This window comes from Hyperolius riggenbachi, chromosome 12 (genome assembly GCF_040937935.1).
Source record: "Hyperolius riggenbachi isolate aHypRig1 chromosome 12, aHypRig1.pri, whole genome shotgun sequence".
Classification (NCBI taxonomy): domain Eukaryota; kingdom Metazoa; phylum Chordata; class Amphibia; order Anura; family Hyperoliidae; genus Hyperolius; species Hyperolius riggenbachi.
In genome coordinates this window covers 198669233-198685880 of record NC_090657.1, presented here as the reverse complement: position 1 = coordinate 198685880, position 16648 = coordinate 198669233, and the positions used below count along the sequence as shown (strand labels likewise).

The 16648-nt window shown below is 46.1% G+C and overlaps 1 protein-coding gene across 13 annotated transcripts in view; it reads left to right on the top strand.

Annotated features, from left to right (window-relative positions):
- Nucleotides 1-16648, top strand: part of ZMYND8 (zinc finger MYND-type containing 8) — a 212898-nt gene that overhangs the window by 162569 nt on the left and 33681 nt on the right. For all 13 annotated transcript variants that reach the window (XR_011025253.1, XM_068263094.1, XM_068263092.1 and 10 more), the window contains 3 exons: nucleotides 971-1048; nucleotides 8311-8426; nucleotides 9415-9896. Coding sequence is in view for 12 of the 13 variants with exons in the window: in XM_068263094.1 (XP_068119195.1) it covers nucleotides 971-1048; nucleotides 8311-8426; nucleotides 9415-9896 (676 nt within the window). In the remaining variant the exon portion in view is untranslated. The remainder of the gene's footprint in view (nucleotides 1-970; nucleotides 1049-8310; nucleotides 8427-9414; nucleotides 9897-16648) is intronic.

Here is a 16648-nt window from a genome sequence, read left to right as displayed (position 1 = left end):
ACAAGAAAGGTACCCGGGTTGCATGATCAAGTTGGATACACAAGGGGGAAGGATTCTGTCAGAGGCTTTCAATCTAAAAGTAGGGTGTAGGGACACTTAAGGTACAGGTTGCATGATAGATGCTCAGCAGAGTGAGTTATGGCATTGATGCGGAAAGGGGGGGGGGGGGGGTAATTGGTGGTGGTAGGCAGTTCCAGAGAGTGGGAGCAGCTTGCATGGGGGTGGGAGATCCATGGGGCGGTCAGGCGCAGGTCATTGGAGGATCCGAGAAGGCGGCTGGGTGTATGTCTGTGGACAAGCTCAGAGATGTAGGTCGGGCAGGTCTTGTGTACAGATTTGTAGGCCAGGCATAGAATTTTGAAGGTGATCCTAGACTGTAATGGTTCTGTGATTGGCCGAGCATTTCCATCGTTGTCCCTTTTAATAGACTGCTACAAGTTAAGCAGTTGTAATTCATCTTAAAAAAAACAATGCAATTACAAATGTATTGTTTAATAACACACACACACTCTAACACAAACATATTACTGTATTTATATAAAGACATATGTTGTTATATTTTAGTCTATAAATACAATATGTACCACAAACACTATTGTACAATGTATGGAAGTTGCTAGACCTAGTAGTATTGTACCTCAGCAGTGCAAGGGTTAATTTTATTTACGTGCTGACCTTTGCTTCATTATCAGCATCAGCAGTTGAGTATGGCTTCCGGCTTGTACCAGGCGCAGTTATTTGCTTCTCTGATAAGAGACCTTTAGCACCCCCTGCTGTTCAAGATCATCAGAAGATTTTACTGCTAGTATGGTGACTACCACAAAACTGCTGAAACGAACTTTCCTTGACTAATATCACAGATCTGGCAGATGTATTTGTTTTTGTTGATATTTGTCTCTGCAGCCCTATTGTGTGCAATATATGAAGAACAAATTGCTAATATTAACCTTTCCATTTTGCTTCATTATAGATGAATGAGATTGAAGTTTGTCCTGAATGTTATTTAGCTGCTTGCCAAAAAAGAGAAAACTGGTTTTGTGAACCATGTGTAAGTATATAGCACGACCGAGAGTTGGTACTGCTTGACCTTGTGGTAAAAACTGACTTGTCAACTTCCAATTTGTGATGTGACATTAACAGATATATCTATCCACTGGCAGTGGCTATATAGTGTACTGGGCTCTGTTCAGTAAGCCAGCACCTGTTCAGTAAGGAGACATTGGGCGAGACTCTCTAACACTGCTACTGCCTACTGAGTGCGCCCTAATGGCTGCAGCTCTGGTGCTTTGTGCCCACCAGGAGAAAAGCGCAATATAAATGTTTTGTGCCTTGTCTTGTCTATATAAATCTACAAACTGGAGGACTAAAGGAGGCCTATAGATACATAAGCAGAAATATAATGTTGTCCCATGGAGTTACCCTTTATGGTAAATGCCACTACTAACTCCATTCATGTTATATCGAGAACAACATTGTGTGGTCTGGAATCACATTGTAGGGAACAGCCTGTCTTGTCACAACAGTCTGTGCCATCAACCCCTAGTTTACCATGTACCATGCCTTAACTTAGTGATTCATAGCTGTCCGCTGACACAGCAGAAACTTCTGGTCATTGTAAAAGGAAAGGGAGTTAAAGAGGAACTTCAGCCTACACAAACATACTGTCATTAAGTTACATTAGTTATGTTAATTAAATTAGATAGGTAATATAATCTCCTACCTACCTTGTTTTAAAAGAAGTGGCAAAGGTTTATGATTTCATAAGGGCAGCCATCTTTTTGGTTGAAAGGAGGTGACAGGGAGCACGAGACACAGTTCCAACTGTCCTGTGTCCTGATTACCCCTCCCAGTTGCTAGGCAACAACACCAGAAATTCCATCATGCTTTGCACAGTATCAGGAGAAAAATGCCCGGGCAGTTTTCTTTTATGGGCGGAGCTTAGCTTCTGTGCAGCCAAAAAATGATTGGATAAGAAAAATAAAAAAAGTTCTGATGCTGTGAAACTGTTAAAGAAATACCAAGCCTTTTCAGTGCTGCTGAGTAGATTTTTAGTCTGGGGGTTCACTTCAAGTGGTAGAAATGAGGGAGTAGTGAAACATCTCTCTCTACTTTGTGTAGTGTGCACTCATTAATTATACACGGCACTTACCTCCTAAAGGATACTGCCAGAAAACACAGACACTCTGCTTCCAGAAACAGATAAGCAACTCAGCTTTCTCTATATGCACTATATTGGCTTTATATGCTGTTTAGATGCTATTCAGATAGCTGTGAGCCTTATGGTAGTAGTGAAATGAGGGTTCTTCACCCATCATTTTGACCAAGATATCAGTCAAGGCAGAACAGCAGGATAAAAGCCAGTAAGTCAGGAAATGCAGTTTCTTTTATGGAAAACAAAATCCTGTTTGAACTTTTGTTTAAGCTACCGTGGATGGAATTCCCTTAAAGTGTTATGAAACTCAACATTTAGTCTTTGTTCTAAAGTGATAGAACAGCATTCAAACAGTTAAACACAGCACTTTGTTCTTCAGTGGAAAGCACCTTGCTTCAGCTTCTGCCCACATCCCAAGAGGTGATAACATTATCTTTTGTTTACCTTCCTTTGTCAGATACTTTTAGTAACATTGGTATAGTGCAGAAACTGAACTCTCTCTGCATCTAGTATGTGTGCAACTGAGAAGTGATCACTGGATAGATTTTAATATATAAATTGCAATGGCAGCTTTCAGAGCAGATAAACTGTACCTTGGTAATTTGTAGACAATATTAGTTGTGCACAAAAGCAAGTATAATAACTGTATGGGTAATTAAAAGTAGGAAAACACATTTTTATTGAATGTTATGTCAGAGGTTTATCCCACCTTAAAGGACAACTGAAGCGAGAGGGCAAAGCAGGTTTTTTATGTGCGCAGCCCTGAGCGCCGTACACCGAAGCTGGGCATCGTCATAGCAGCAATGTAATTCGGGGTTCTGACGGCTGCAAGACCCCAAATTACATCTCTCTTCGAGTTGCGACAACTCGAAGGGGGAATAGTTTTAACACCGGCTAGGCTTTCTGACACATAGCCTGTTCTGACCAGTGTATAGATGTGCTGCTTGGCTTTCTGACACATAGCCTGTTCTAACCAGTGTATAGATGTGCTGCTTGGCTCTCTGACACATAGCCTGTTCTGACCAGTGTATAGATGTGCTTCTTGGCTTTCTGACACATAGCCTGTTCTGACCAGTGTATAGATGTGCTGCTTGGCTTTCTGACACATAGCCTGTTCTAACCAGTGTATAGATGTGCTGCTTGGCTTTCTGATACATAGCCTGTTCTGACCAGTGTATAGATGTGCTGCTTGGCTCTCTGACACATAGCCTGTTCTGACCAGTGTATAGATGTGCTGCTTGGCTTTCTGACACATAGCCTGTTCTAACCAGTGTATAGATGTGCTGCTTGGCTCTCTGACACATAGCCTGTTCTGACCAGTGTATAGATGTGCTGCTTGGCTCTCTGACACATAGCCTGTTCTGACCAGTGTATAGATGTGCTGCTTGGCTTTCTGACACATAGCCTGTTCTAACCAGTGTATAGATGTGCTGCTTGGCTCTCTGACACATAGCCTGTTCTGACCAGTGTATAGATGTGCTGCTTGGCTCTCTGACACATAGCCTGTTCTGACCAGTGTATAGATGTGCTGCTTGGCTTTCTGACACATAGCCTGTTCTAACCAGTGTATAGATGTGCTGCTTGGCTTTCTGACACATAGCCTGTTCTGACCAGTGTATAGATGTGCTGCTTGGCTTTCTGACACATAGCCTGTTCTGACCAGTGTATAGATGTGCTGCTTGGCTTTCTGACACAGAGCCTGTTCTAACCAGTGTATAGATGTGCTGCTTGGCTTTCTGACACATAGCCTGTTCTGACCAGTGTATAGATGTGCTGCTTGGCTCTCTGACACATAGCCTGTTCTGACCAGTGTATGGATGTGCTGCTTGGCTTTCTGACACATAGCCTGTTCTGACCAGTGTATAGATGTGCTGCTTGGCTCTCTGACACATAGCCTGTTCTGACCAATGTATAGATGTGCTGCTTGGCCCTCTGACACATAGCCTGTTCTGACCAGTGTATAGATGTGTTGCTTGGCTCTCTGACACATAGCCTGTTCTGACCAGTGTATAGATGTGCTGCTTGGCTCTCTGACACATAGCCTGTTCTGACCAGTGTATGGATGTGCTGCTTGGCTCTCTGACACATAGCTACTTCTGACCAGTGTATAGATGTGCTGCTTGGCTCTCTGACACATAGCCTGTTCTGACCAGTGTATAGATGTGTTGCTTGGCTCTCTGACATATAGCCTGTTCTGACCAGTGTATAGATGTGCTGCTTGGCTCTCTGACACATAGCCTGTTCTGACCAGTGTATAGATGTGCTGCTTGGCTCTCTGACACATAGCCTGTTCTGACCAGTGTATGGATGTGCTGCTTGGCTCTCTGACGCAGAGCCTATTCTTCTGACCAGTGTATAGATGTGCTGCTTGGTTCTCTGACACATAGCCTGTTCTGACCAGTGTATGGATGTGCTGCTTGGCTCTCTGACACAGAGCCTGTTCTGACCAGTGTATAGATGTGCTGCTTGGCTCTCTGACACATAGCCTGTTCTGACCAGTGTATAGATGTGTTGCTTGGCTCTCTGACATATAGCCTGTTCTGACCAGTGTATAGATGTGCTGCTTGGCTCTCTGACACATAGCCTGTTCTAACCAGTGTATAGATGTGCTGCTTGGCTCTCTGACACATAGCCTGTTCTGACCAGTGTATAGATGTGCTGCTTGGCTCTCTGACACATAGCCTGTTCTGACCAGTGTATAGATGTGCTGCTTGGCTTTCTGACACATAGCCTGTTCTAACCAGTGTATAGATGTGCTGCTTGGCTTTCTGACACAGAGCCTGTTCTAACCAGTGTATAGATGTGCTGCTTGGCTTTCTGACACATAGCCTGTTCTGACCAGTGTATAGATGTGCTGCTTGGCTCTCTGACACATAGCCTGTTCTGACCAGTGTATGGATGTGCTGCTTGGCTTTCTGACACATAGCCTGTTCTGACCAGTGTATAGATGTGCTGCTTGGCTCTCTGACACATAGCCTGTTCTGACCAGTGTATAGATGTGCTGCTTGGCTCTCTGACACATAGCCTGTTCTGACCAGTGTATAGATGTGCTGCTTGGCTCTCTGACACATAGCCTGTTCTGACCAGTGTATGGATGTGCTGCTTGGCTCTCTGACGCAGAGCCTATTCTTCTGACCAGTGTATAGATGTGCTGCTTGGTTCTCTGACACATAGCCTGTTCTGACCAGTGTATGGATGTGCTGCTTGGCTCTCTGACACATAGCCTGTTCTGACCAGTGTATAGATGTGCTGCTTGGCTCTCTGACACATAGCCTGTTCTGACCAGTGTATAGATGTGCTGCTTGGCTGTCTGACACATAGCCTGTTCTGACCAGTGTATAGATGTGTTGCTTGGCTCTCTGACATATAGCCTGTTCTGACCAGTGTATAGATGTGCTGCTTGGCTCTCTGACACATAGCCTGTTCTGACCAGTGTATAGATGTGCTGCTTGGCTCTCTCACACATAGCCTGTTCTGACCAATGTATAGATGTGCTGCTTGGCCCTCTGACACATAGCCTGTTCTGACCAGTGTATAGATGTGTTGCTTGGCTCTCTGACACATAGCCTGTTCTGACCAGTGTATAGATGTGCTGCTTGGCTCTCTGACACAGAGCCTGTTCTGACCAGTGTATGGATGTGCTGCTTGGCTCTCTGACACATAGCTACTTCTGACCAGTGTATAGATGTGCTGCTTGGCTCTCTGACACATAGCCTGTTCTGACCAGTGTATAGATGTGTTGCTTGGCTCTCTGACATATAGCCTGTTCTGACCAGTGTATAGATGTGCTGCTTGGCTCTCTGACACATAGCCTGTTCTGACCAGTGTATAGATGTGCTGCTTGGCTCTCTGACACATAGCCTGTTCTGACCAGTGTATGGATGTGCTGCTTGGCTCTCTGACGCAGAGCTTATTCTTCTGACCAGTGTATAGATGTGCTGCTTGGTTCTCTGACACATAGCCTGTTCTGACCAGTGTATGGATGTGCTGCTTGGCTCTCTGACACAGAGCCTGTTCTGACCAGTGTATAGATGTGCTGCTTGGCTCTCTGACACATAGCCTGTTCTGACCAGTGTATAGATGTGCTGCTTGGCTCTCTGACGCATAGCTAGTTCTGACCAGTGTATAGATGTGTTGCTTGGCTCTCTGACACATAGCCTATTCTGACCAGTGTATGGATGTGCTGCTTGGCTCTCTGACACACAGCCTGTTCTGACCAGTGTATAGATGTGCTGCTTGGCTTTCTGACACATAGCCTGTTCTGACCAGTGTATAGATGTGCTGCTTGGCTCTCTGACGCATAGCTAGTTCTGACCAGTGTATAGATGTGCTGCTTGGCTCTCTGACACATAGCCTATTCTTCTGACCAGTGTATAGATGTGCTGCTTGGCTCTCTGACGCATAGCTAGTTCTGACCAGTGTATAGATGTGTTGCTTGGCTCTCTGACACATAGCCTATTCTTCTGACCAGTGTATGGATGTGCTGCTTGGCCCTCTGACACATAGCCTGTTCTGACCAGTGTATAGATGTGCTGCTTGGCTCTCTGACACATAGCCTATTCTGACCAGTGTATGGATGTACTGCTTGGCTCTCTGACACATAGCCTGTTCTGACCAGTGTATGGGTGTGCTGCTTGGCTCTCTGACCAGTGTATAGATGTGCTGCTTGGCTCTCTAACACATAGCCAGTTCTGTTCTAAGGAGAGCGGAAGGACAAGCAGGAAATCTTGCATCGGGAGCTACAGTAGTTATGGGCAAGGTAGCGGATCACACAATGAGAGGCACCAACATTGGGGGAATACTGTACATGTCACCTGAAACAATCACTAACAAATGTTTCAGGCGATGATGATCTAGCAAGTATTCTTATTTTTTGTTTTGTTTTTAAACAAAACAAAAAGTATTCTTATTTTTAAACACAACTCTTTTTAGAGCGTGTATTACTTTTGTCAGTAATCAGCACAACATTATTTTGCAGTGAAACATACTTGCATCTGTAGTGTTTATCATGTGATTATTGAGTGTTAGGGCCCGTTTCCACTAGCGCGGAAACAGGGTTGAATTCGCAGAGTTTCCCCATAGGCAAATCGCACGGGGAAACTCTGGCATAGGAAATAATGGCGCCGCCGGCCGTTTAGCTTGCCCTAGTGATTCGGCTGACATTGCCATCTGTTTCCGTGCGGGAGGCAGCAAATCCCATAGCCATGCATGGCGCGGCTTCTGGGATTCGTCTGCTTACCCGCAGACCAGGAAGTGCCGCCGCACGTCTCGGAAGTGGAAATGTAGTCTCACTAAGATTGAAACATTGTGTCCAGCTTCCCGCCTTGTAGCTCATCAGGTACTGGGATTGAAGCACAACATTGTGGCAATACTGCTGTGCACAGACAGCACATGGAAGTATTACCCTTATTTCGCTACCAGCGTGACCCACGGTAATCGAGTAGCATGACCGTTGCTTTGGTAACGCTTGTTAGTAATGCGTGTTACAGTAGCAACAGTTACACTAGTCGAGTACCGCGGGTTGCGCTAATAGCGTAACTTGCGCTATTTGCTGCTGTAAATAAGGGTAATACTGCCATACACTGTCTGTGTATGGCACTGTTATGGCGATGTTGTGCATCACCCCCCAATATCTGAAGCACTGCAAGGAAATTAATAGTAAAATTGCTTGAAACCTACTTTTAAAGATCACCCTGTCCTACACCTTACTGTGACTCTGCTTTGTACAACAGGCTGATGTACAACAACACAGATACTTCAGTCAGGAGTTTTGAGTCGAGGTTGTGACCAAAGGGCTCCTAGTTTAAAAGGAACCTGAGGTGTGAGACCTTTGTAAGCTGCCATGGTCATTTCCTTTTAAACAATACCAGTTTCCTGGCAGTCCTACTGTACTTTCTGGTCAGTAGGGTCTGAATCACACACCTGAAACAAGCATGCAGCTAATCGTGTCAGATTTATGTCAGAAACATCTGATTTGCATGCTTGTTCAGGGTCTGTGGCCTAAAGTATTACAGACAGAACATCAGCAGGATAGCCAGGCAATGTGCATTATTTATAAGGAAATAAACATGTCAGCCTCCATATCCCTCTCGCCTCGGGTTCCCTCTAATAATCTCCTAGGTATTGCTTTGTTTGATGTTGCGTTCTTTTCTTTTTAGAGCAATCCACATCCACTGGTCTGGGCCAAATTAAAAGGTTTCCCATTCTGGCCTGCAAAAGCCTTGAGGGATAAAGATGGCCAAGTTGACGCTCGATTCTTTGGACAGCATGACAGGTGAGGCATCTGTACTCTGATCATTCCCCCTCTGCATGGACTGTGGTTGTTGATATAATTGCTGTAGTCTGTGTTTAGTGCTTAGTGTTTAGTGCTATATTCGGTAAATGACACATAAAGCAAAGTTACTGGAGTGTATTATGGCAAGGAAGATGTTTTAGTTCAGGTTAGGCATAGCGGGGGGAGGCTAGCATTAGACACATGGAAGGGAGTGAGGATAGGATTTGACAAGGTAAGAGAGTCCTTGGAGGATTCCTAAAGCTCCTGATACCCAGTGCCTAAATAATGCAGCACAACAGTCATAAGTAAAGGATAAAACTGCCTAACCTGCTGCCTTACAAGAAGGCGTGGATTTACCTTGCAGTAGCCTATAGGCACTGATGTCCTGGCACCCTAGACTTCACCTTCCATGGACCTACAAACACCCGCCAAACCGCACCGCAAATGTGCTGGCTGTCCCAGCTGTCACTTCTCCCTTTTTTCCTTTGCCTGTCATAGGTAGCTACAGGTGCCCCTTAGTATTAGGTAGCCAGAGCTATCATCAGTATTAAGTATCTAGAGGTGCCCCCAAGTATTAGGTAGTTAGAGGTGCCCCCAAGTATTAGGTAGCTAGAGGTGCCCCTGACTGAAGGAAGATCTGGTCAGTGAAATGCCAATTTCCAGGTGATTAACCTCTCATTTATGCTCGAGACTCTTCCTAGAAAAGGCAGGAGGCTCCTGGGGGGCGGGGGTTGGTAGTGAACTGCCTTTTCATCATCAGACACCTGTAGGCACATGCCTATAGTGCCTTATGGTAAATCCAGCCCTGCTTACAACCAGTTTTTGCTACAGGTAGCCTTTACTAGTACCAGTCTGAGAGACCGTGGCTCTTTGTTTATATTAAGCTAAAAAAAAAAAATATCTCCTAGCATTCACGTACAAAATGACTAGTGATTATACGTTGTATAGATTTTTGTGCTAAAGTGAATTAACTTTCTTCCTCCTCCAGGGCCTGGGTTCCCATGAACAATTGCTACCTCATGTCCAAAGAAATACCTTTTTCAGTCAAGAAGACAAAAAGCATCTTTAACAGTGCCATGCAGGAGATGGAGGTCTATGTGGAGAACATTCGCAAGCGTTTTGGTGTATTTAACTACGCCCCCTTCCGGACACCTTACACTCCCAACAACCAATACCAAATGCTACTGGACACTAACAATCCCGGTGCCGGCTCTGCCAAAACTGAAAAGCAAGAGAAAATTAAACTGAACTTTGACATGACGGCTTCCCCAAAGATCCTGATGAGCAAGCCCATGCTGAACAGCAGTGGTGGGAGGCGAATTTCATTATCGGACATGCCTCGGTCGCCTATGAGCACAAACTCTTCTGTTCACACTGGCTCAGATGCAGAACAAGAGACGGACAAGAAACCAGCCTCCAGCCACTTCAGTGCAAGCGAGGAGTCTATGGACTTTATCGATAGGAGCACAGGTATGGGGGGGGGGGGGGGGGGGAGGCAGAAGACGTGCATTATGGGTGCCTTAGATCAGTGCTTCTTAACATTTTTTTTTGCATGTACCAATTATGGAAGTTGATGATTGTGGATTACCTTAAGTACTTTGTCAGGAGAACTCCATAACTGTATATGCTTTTCTATCCCTATGTTATGCTTTAAGTTAATGTAAAATATATACCATATTTTTCGGACTATAAAGCCGCATCTACACGCGTAGATGCGGCCGCGATGCTCCTTATCAATCGAGCCGCATCAGCCGACAGCCGACAGGACGGATCTTGCTTCTGCCAATTCCCTGCGCGCTCCCCGGTAGGGGACAATGGCAGGGAATCGAGCGGAAGATAAGCGGCGCTGGGACGAGCGGGAATCGAGCGGGTATTGATGCCGGCGCACGCGCGGCGAGCGGGGACACGGCGGGCACGCGGAAGAGGCGATCCGGCGGCTAATCGAGCCGCCAGATCGCTGCAATGTCCCATAGTGTAGATGGGGCTTAAGACTTTCCAGCCTAACCTAGGTTTAGATGGCAAAAACCCGGGGGAAATATACTAACCCTGGTGCGTCTATGGTCCAGGGGCGTCTTGTAGATGTTCTCCCCCCAATTATTGTATCCTCCTCCTGTCCACCTTTGTGTCCCCCTTGGTGTCCTACTCCTGTCCCTCTCTGTGTCTGCTTGCTGTTCCCCTCCACGTCTGCCTGCTGTCCTCCTCCATGTCTGCCTCCTGTCCCCCTCCATGTCTGCCTCCTGTCCCCTTCCATGTCTGCCTCCTGCCCCCCTCCACGTCTGCCTTTTGTCCCCTCCATATCTGCACTTCTGTCCCCCTCTGTGTTTGCCTCCTATCCCCCCCCCCCTTTGTTTGCCTCCTGTCCCCCCGTGTTTGTCCCACTCCGTGTCTCCTGTAGTAATTAGCGGAAGCCACTATCACTCAACTCATCCTAAGAGCCTGCGGCAATCAGCTGCTGCCCCCCTCAGTCTCCCTGGTGTGGCCACGGTTTCCTGCTCCGCTCCTGTAAATGGACTTAGCAGCGGTAGCCACAGGTATCACTTACCTCCTCCTCTGAGCCCATGGTGATCAGCTGCTTCTGTCTCTCACTCCTTCTCCCTAGTGCAGGCACTTCCTTGTCACGTCTGTAATGACAAGGGGATGCTCAAACGTTTCACAATGATCTTATTGACAACCTCTAGTTGAGAGCAGAGAATGCAGAGCATGTGGTCCTAACTAAGTTGCAAGTAAATCTAAGTTACTTCTTTGTTTTCATGAAAGGACAGTCTGGTCTTCTGGTGTTTGTTTGACATAGGTCAGAGATAAATTGCTGCTACAAATTTCTTTCCCCAATCAATTGTGTGCTGTAGATTCTTTATAGGGAGTTGTCGATGGCTGGTGATTCCGATTCAAAGTACTTGGGGCACAGAGGCTGCAAGTTGTGTTTATTTTTTATTTTTTTTATGCACAGTCCTCACCACTACTTAAGTACAAGTGTAAGGGCCTGTATGTGATCTGCACCACTACCTATTTACAAGTGTAAGGGCCATTAGGTGACCTGGACCACTACTTAAAGGACACCCGAGGCGAAAATAAACTAATGAAATAAACAATTGTATCTATCTTCCGTCTCCAAAAAATGACTTTTTAAGATATTCCACAGTTTTATTTTATGTTTAAATCTACTTTAGTTTTAGTTTTAATTGTTTTTGCTCAATAACACATTCATGCCAGAGCTAAAATCTATGAACTACTGATCCTTTTTATCTCTTTCCTGCTCTCTGAAGCCATTTTCTGCTAGGAAAGTGTTTTATAGTTGAAATTACTTATCAGTGAGGGTAGCTGTAGTCACTTCCTGTCTGAGTCGGGACTGAGTCAGCGACTTACCTGATATTTAACTCTTTCAAGCAGAGAAAGAAAAAAAGGAACACAGCATAGTTATTTGTGTGCTAGGCACTGTACATACCCATGTCTATCTCATCATGTCACATGTGTTAGTGTTAGTGGCTATACCTAGCTAAAAGCTTAAGGGCCCTTAGGTGACCCCCACCACTACCTAACTACAAATGTAAGGGCTCGTAAGTGACCTGCACCTCTACTTATCTACAAGTGTAAGGTCATATAGGTGACCTGCAGCACTACCTAACTACAAATGTAAGGGCCATTAGGTGACCTGCAGCACTACCTAACTACAAGTGTAAAGGCCTGTAGGTCACCTGCAGCACCACCAAAATACAAGTGTAAAGGCCTGTAGGTGACCTGCACCACCACCTTACTACAAGTATAAGGGCCTGTAGGAACTGCAGCACTACCTAACTACAAGTGTAAGGGCCTGTAGGTGACCTGCACCACTACCTAACTACAAGTGTAAGGGCCTGTAGGTGACCTGCACCACCACCTTACTACAAGTATAAGGGCCTGTAGGTGACCTGCAGCACTAACTTACTACAAGTGTAAGGGCCTGTAGGTGACCTGCACCACTACCTAACTACAAGTGTAAGGGCCTGTAGGAACTGCAGCACTACCTAACTACAAGTGTAAGGGCCTGTAGGTGACCTGCACCACTACCTAACTACAAGTGTAAAGGCCTGTAGGTGACCTGCACCACCACCTTACTACAAGTGTAAGGGCCTGTAGGTGACCTGCAGCACTAACTTACTACAAGTGTAAGGGCCTGTAGGTGACCTGCACCACTACCTAACTACAAGTGTAAGGGCCTGTAGGAACTGCAGCACTACCTAACTACATGTGTAAGGGCCTGTAGGTGACCTGCACCACTACCTAAATACAAGTGTAAGGGCCTGTAGGTGACCTGCAGCACTAACTTACTACAAGTGTAAGGGCCTGTAGGTGACCTGCACCACTACCTAACTACAAGTGTAAGGGCCTGTAAGTGACCTGCACCACTACCTAACTACAAGTGTAAGGGCCTGTAGGTGACCTGCAGCACTACCTAACTACAAGTGTAAGGGCCTATAGGTGACCTGCACCACTACCTAACTACAAGTGTAAGGGCCTGTAGGTGACCTGCACCACTACCTCACTACAAGTGTAAGGGCCTGTAGGTGACCTGCACCACTACCTAACTACAAGTGTAAGGGCCTGTAGGTGACCTGCACCACTACCTAACTACAAGTGTAAGGGCCTGTAAGTGACCTGCACCACTACCTAACTACAAGTGTAAGGGCCTGTAGGTGACCTGCAGCACTACCTAACTACAAGTGTAAGGGCCTGTAAGTGACCTGCACCACTACCTAACTACAAGTGTAAGGGCCTGTAGGTGACCTGCACCACTACCTAACTACAAGTGAAATGGGCCTGTAGGTGACCTGCAGCACTACCTAACTACAAGTGTAAGGGCCTGTAGGTGACCTGCAGCACTACCTAACTACAAGTGTAAGGGCCTGTAAGTGACCTGCACCACTACCTAACTACAAGTGTAAGGGCCTGTAAGTGACCTGCACCACTACCTAACTACAAGTGTAAGGGCCTGTAGGTGACCTGCACCACTACCTAACTACAAGTGTAAGGGCCTGTAGGTGACCTGCACCACTACCTAACTACAAGTGTAAGGGCCTGTAGGTGACCTGCACCACTACCTAACTACAAGTGTAAGGGCCTGTAAGTGACCTGCACCACTATCTAACTACAAGTGTAAGGGCCTGTAGGTGACCTGCACCACTACCTAACTACAAGTGTAAGGGCCTGTAGGTGACCTGCACCACTACCTAACTACAAGTGTAAGGGCCTGTAGGTGACCTGCAGCACTACCTAACTACAAGTGTAAGGGCCTGTAGGTGACCTGCACCACTACCTAACTACAAGTGTAAGGGCCTGTAGGTGACCTGCACCACTACCTCACTACAAGTGTAAGGGCCTGTAGGTGACCTGCAGCACTAACTAACTACAAGTGTAAGGGCCTGTAGGTGACCTGCAGCACTACCTAACTACAAGTGTAAGGGCCTGTAGGTGACCTGCACCACTACCTAACTACAAGTGTAAGGGCCTGTAGGTGACCTGCACCACTACCTAACTACAAGTGTAAGGGCCTGTAGGTGACCTGCACCACTACCTAACTACAAGTGTAAGGGCCTGTAAGTGACCTGCACCACTACCTAACTACAAGTGTAAGGGCCTGTAGGTGACCTGCAGCACTACCTAACTACAAGTGTAAGGGCCTGTAAGTGACCTGCACCACTACCTAACTACAAGTGTAAGGGCCTGTAGGTGACCTGCACCACTACCTAACTACAAGTGTAATGGGCCTGTAGGTGACCTGCAGCACTACCTAACTACAAGTGTAAGGGCCTGTAGGTGACCTGCAGCACTACCTAACTACAAGTGTAAGGGCCTGTAAGTGACCTGCACCACTACCTAACTACAAGTGTAAGGGCCTGTAAGTGACCTGCACCACTACCTAACTACAAGTGTAAGGGCCTGTAGGTGACCTGCACCACTACCTAACTACAAGTGTAAGGGCCTGTAGGTGACCTGCACCACTACCTAACTACAAGTGTAAGGGCCTGTAGGTGACCTGCACCACTACCTAACTACAAGTGTAAGGGCCTGTAAGTGACCTGCACCACTATCTAACTACAAGTGTAAGGGCCTGTAGGTGACCTGCACCACTACCTAACTACAAGTGTAAGGGCCTGTAGGTGACCTGCACCACTACCTAACTACAAGTGTAAGGGCCTGTAGGTGACCTGCAGCACTACCTAACTACAAGTGTAAGGGCCTGTAGGTGACCTGCACCACTACCTAACTACAAGTGTAAGGGCCTGTAGGTGACCTGCACCACTACCTAGCTACAAGTGTAAGGGCCTGTAAGTGACCTGCACCACTACCTAACTACAAGTGTAAGGGCCTGTAGGTGACCTGCAGCACTACCTAACTACAAGTGTTAGGGCCTGTATGTGACCTGCAGCACTAATTTACTACAAGTGTTAGGGCCTGTAGGTGACCTGCACCACTACCTAACTACAAGTGTAATGGGCCTGTAGGTGACCTGCACCACTACCTAACTACAAGTGTAAGGGCCTGTAGGTGACCTGCACCACTACCTAACTACAAGTGTAAGGGCCTGTAGGTGACCTGCACCACTACCTAACTACAAGTGTAATGGGCCTGTAGGTGACCTGCAGCACTAACTTACTACAGTATTGTAAAACATACGGCATTTTGGCCAAGCAGGAAGTAACGCTCACTTTCTGTTGGGCAATCAATGACGTGCGCGGAAGTGTATTTCTTAAATATGCTTCCGCGTATGCGCAAAGCTGAAATATGCGGCAGGTTTTTAAAGATAGGTGCGTTGCCATAGACATACATGGCTTCCGGTCTGACACAGATTGCTGCAGGAGCCGTACGGTATTGTGAGTTTGGAATTGCATTAGGCACTGCCTCAGTGTGAAAACGGACCTGAATTGTTCATAGAGTGATAGACTGCCCAGCAGCCTCTGACGATCATTAAAGTGAACCCGAGGTGAGAGTGGTATGGAGGCTGCCATATGTATTCAGAAGGATGAATTCAGAAGTGCTTAGAACCAATGTTATCTGCCCATATTCAGCCAAATGCTTCAGAACTCATTGGACAGCACTTCACAGTGCAGATGGACAATGACCCAAAGCATACTGCAAAAGCAGCCAAATAGACTTGAAGGGAAAGAAGTGGAATGGTATGCAATGGCCAAGACAATCGCCTGACCTGAATCCGATTGATCATGCATTTCACTTGCTGAAGACAAAACTGAAGGGAAAATGCCCTAAGAACAAGCAGGAACTGAAGACAGTTATTATAATAATAATAATCCGAACATTTATATAGCGCTTTTCTCCTGCCGGACTCAAAGCGCTCAAGAGCTGCAGCCACACGCGCTCAAGAGGCCACCCTGCAGTGATAGGGAGTCTTGCCTTGAACTCCTTACTACAGTTGCAGTAGAGGCCTGGCAGAACATCACCAGGGATGAAAACCAGCGTCTGCTGAGGTCTATGCGTTCCAGACTTCAGGCTGTAATAGACGGCAAAGGATTCGCAATCAAGTATTAAAAAGTCAAAGTTTGATTTATGATTATTATTCTGTACCATTACTTTTGGTCCATTAGGGAGGCACATATGCAAACTGTAATTCCTACACCAGTCACCTGATTTAGATCTAAATACCCTCAAATGAGAGCTGACAGTCTGCAGTTAAAGCACATCGTGTTGGTTTTATTTCAAATCCATTGTGGCTGTATATAGAGCCAAAAATGTTAGAATTGTGTCGATGTTCCAATATTTATGGACCTGACTGTAAGTGCCTCATACTGTATAACGTGCAGTCACAGGAGAAAGTAGCAGTGACGAATACAGTGTTCTTACAGCAGCAGGAACAGCCCCTGCTATTCCTATTGGTGAAACCAGAGGATATACATGGCTTCCATGCAGGGAGTTGGACTGCCTTTGAGTATTGATTATAATAAATATAATTAATATGATTTCCAAAACGCTGCTCCTTATGGTTTGCAACAATGTTTTCATCTGCTTCGGTGTCTATTGATATCTTAATGGTGCCCACATATGGTACAATTTGCAATTGTAAAATTATCTACAATTAGATAATTTTGTTCGAATATTCCGATCAAATATAAAGATTTTTCCAACATGTCCGATCAGAATTTTATTGAAAAAAACGTGTTAACCTTCCTGGCTAGCACTTTGCTAGCTGCGTGAGCACGCCGCCGCCCCACGCTCGATCGCTGCTATCCGCT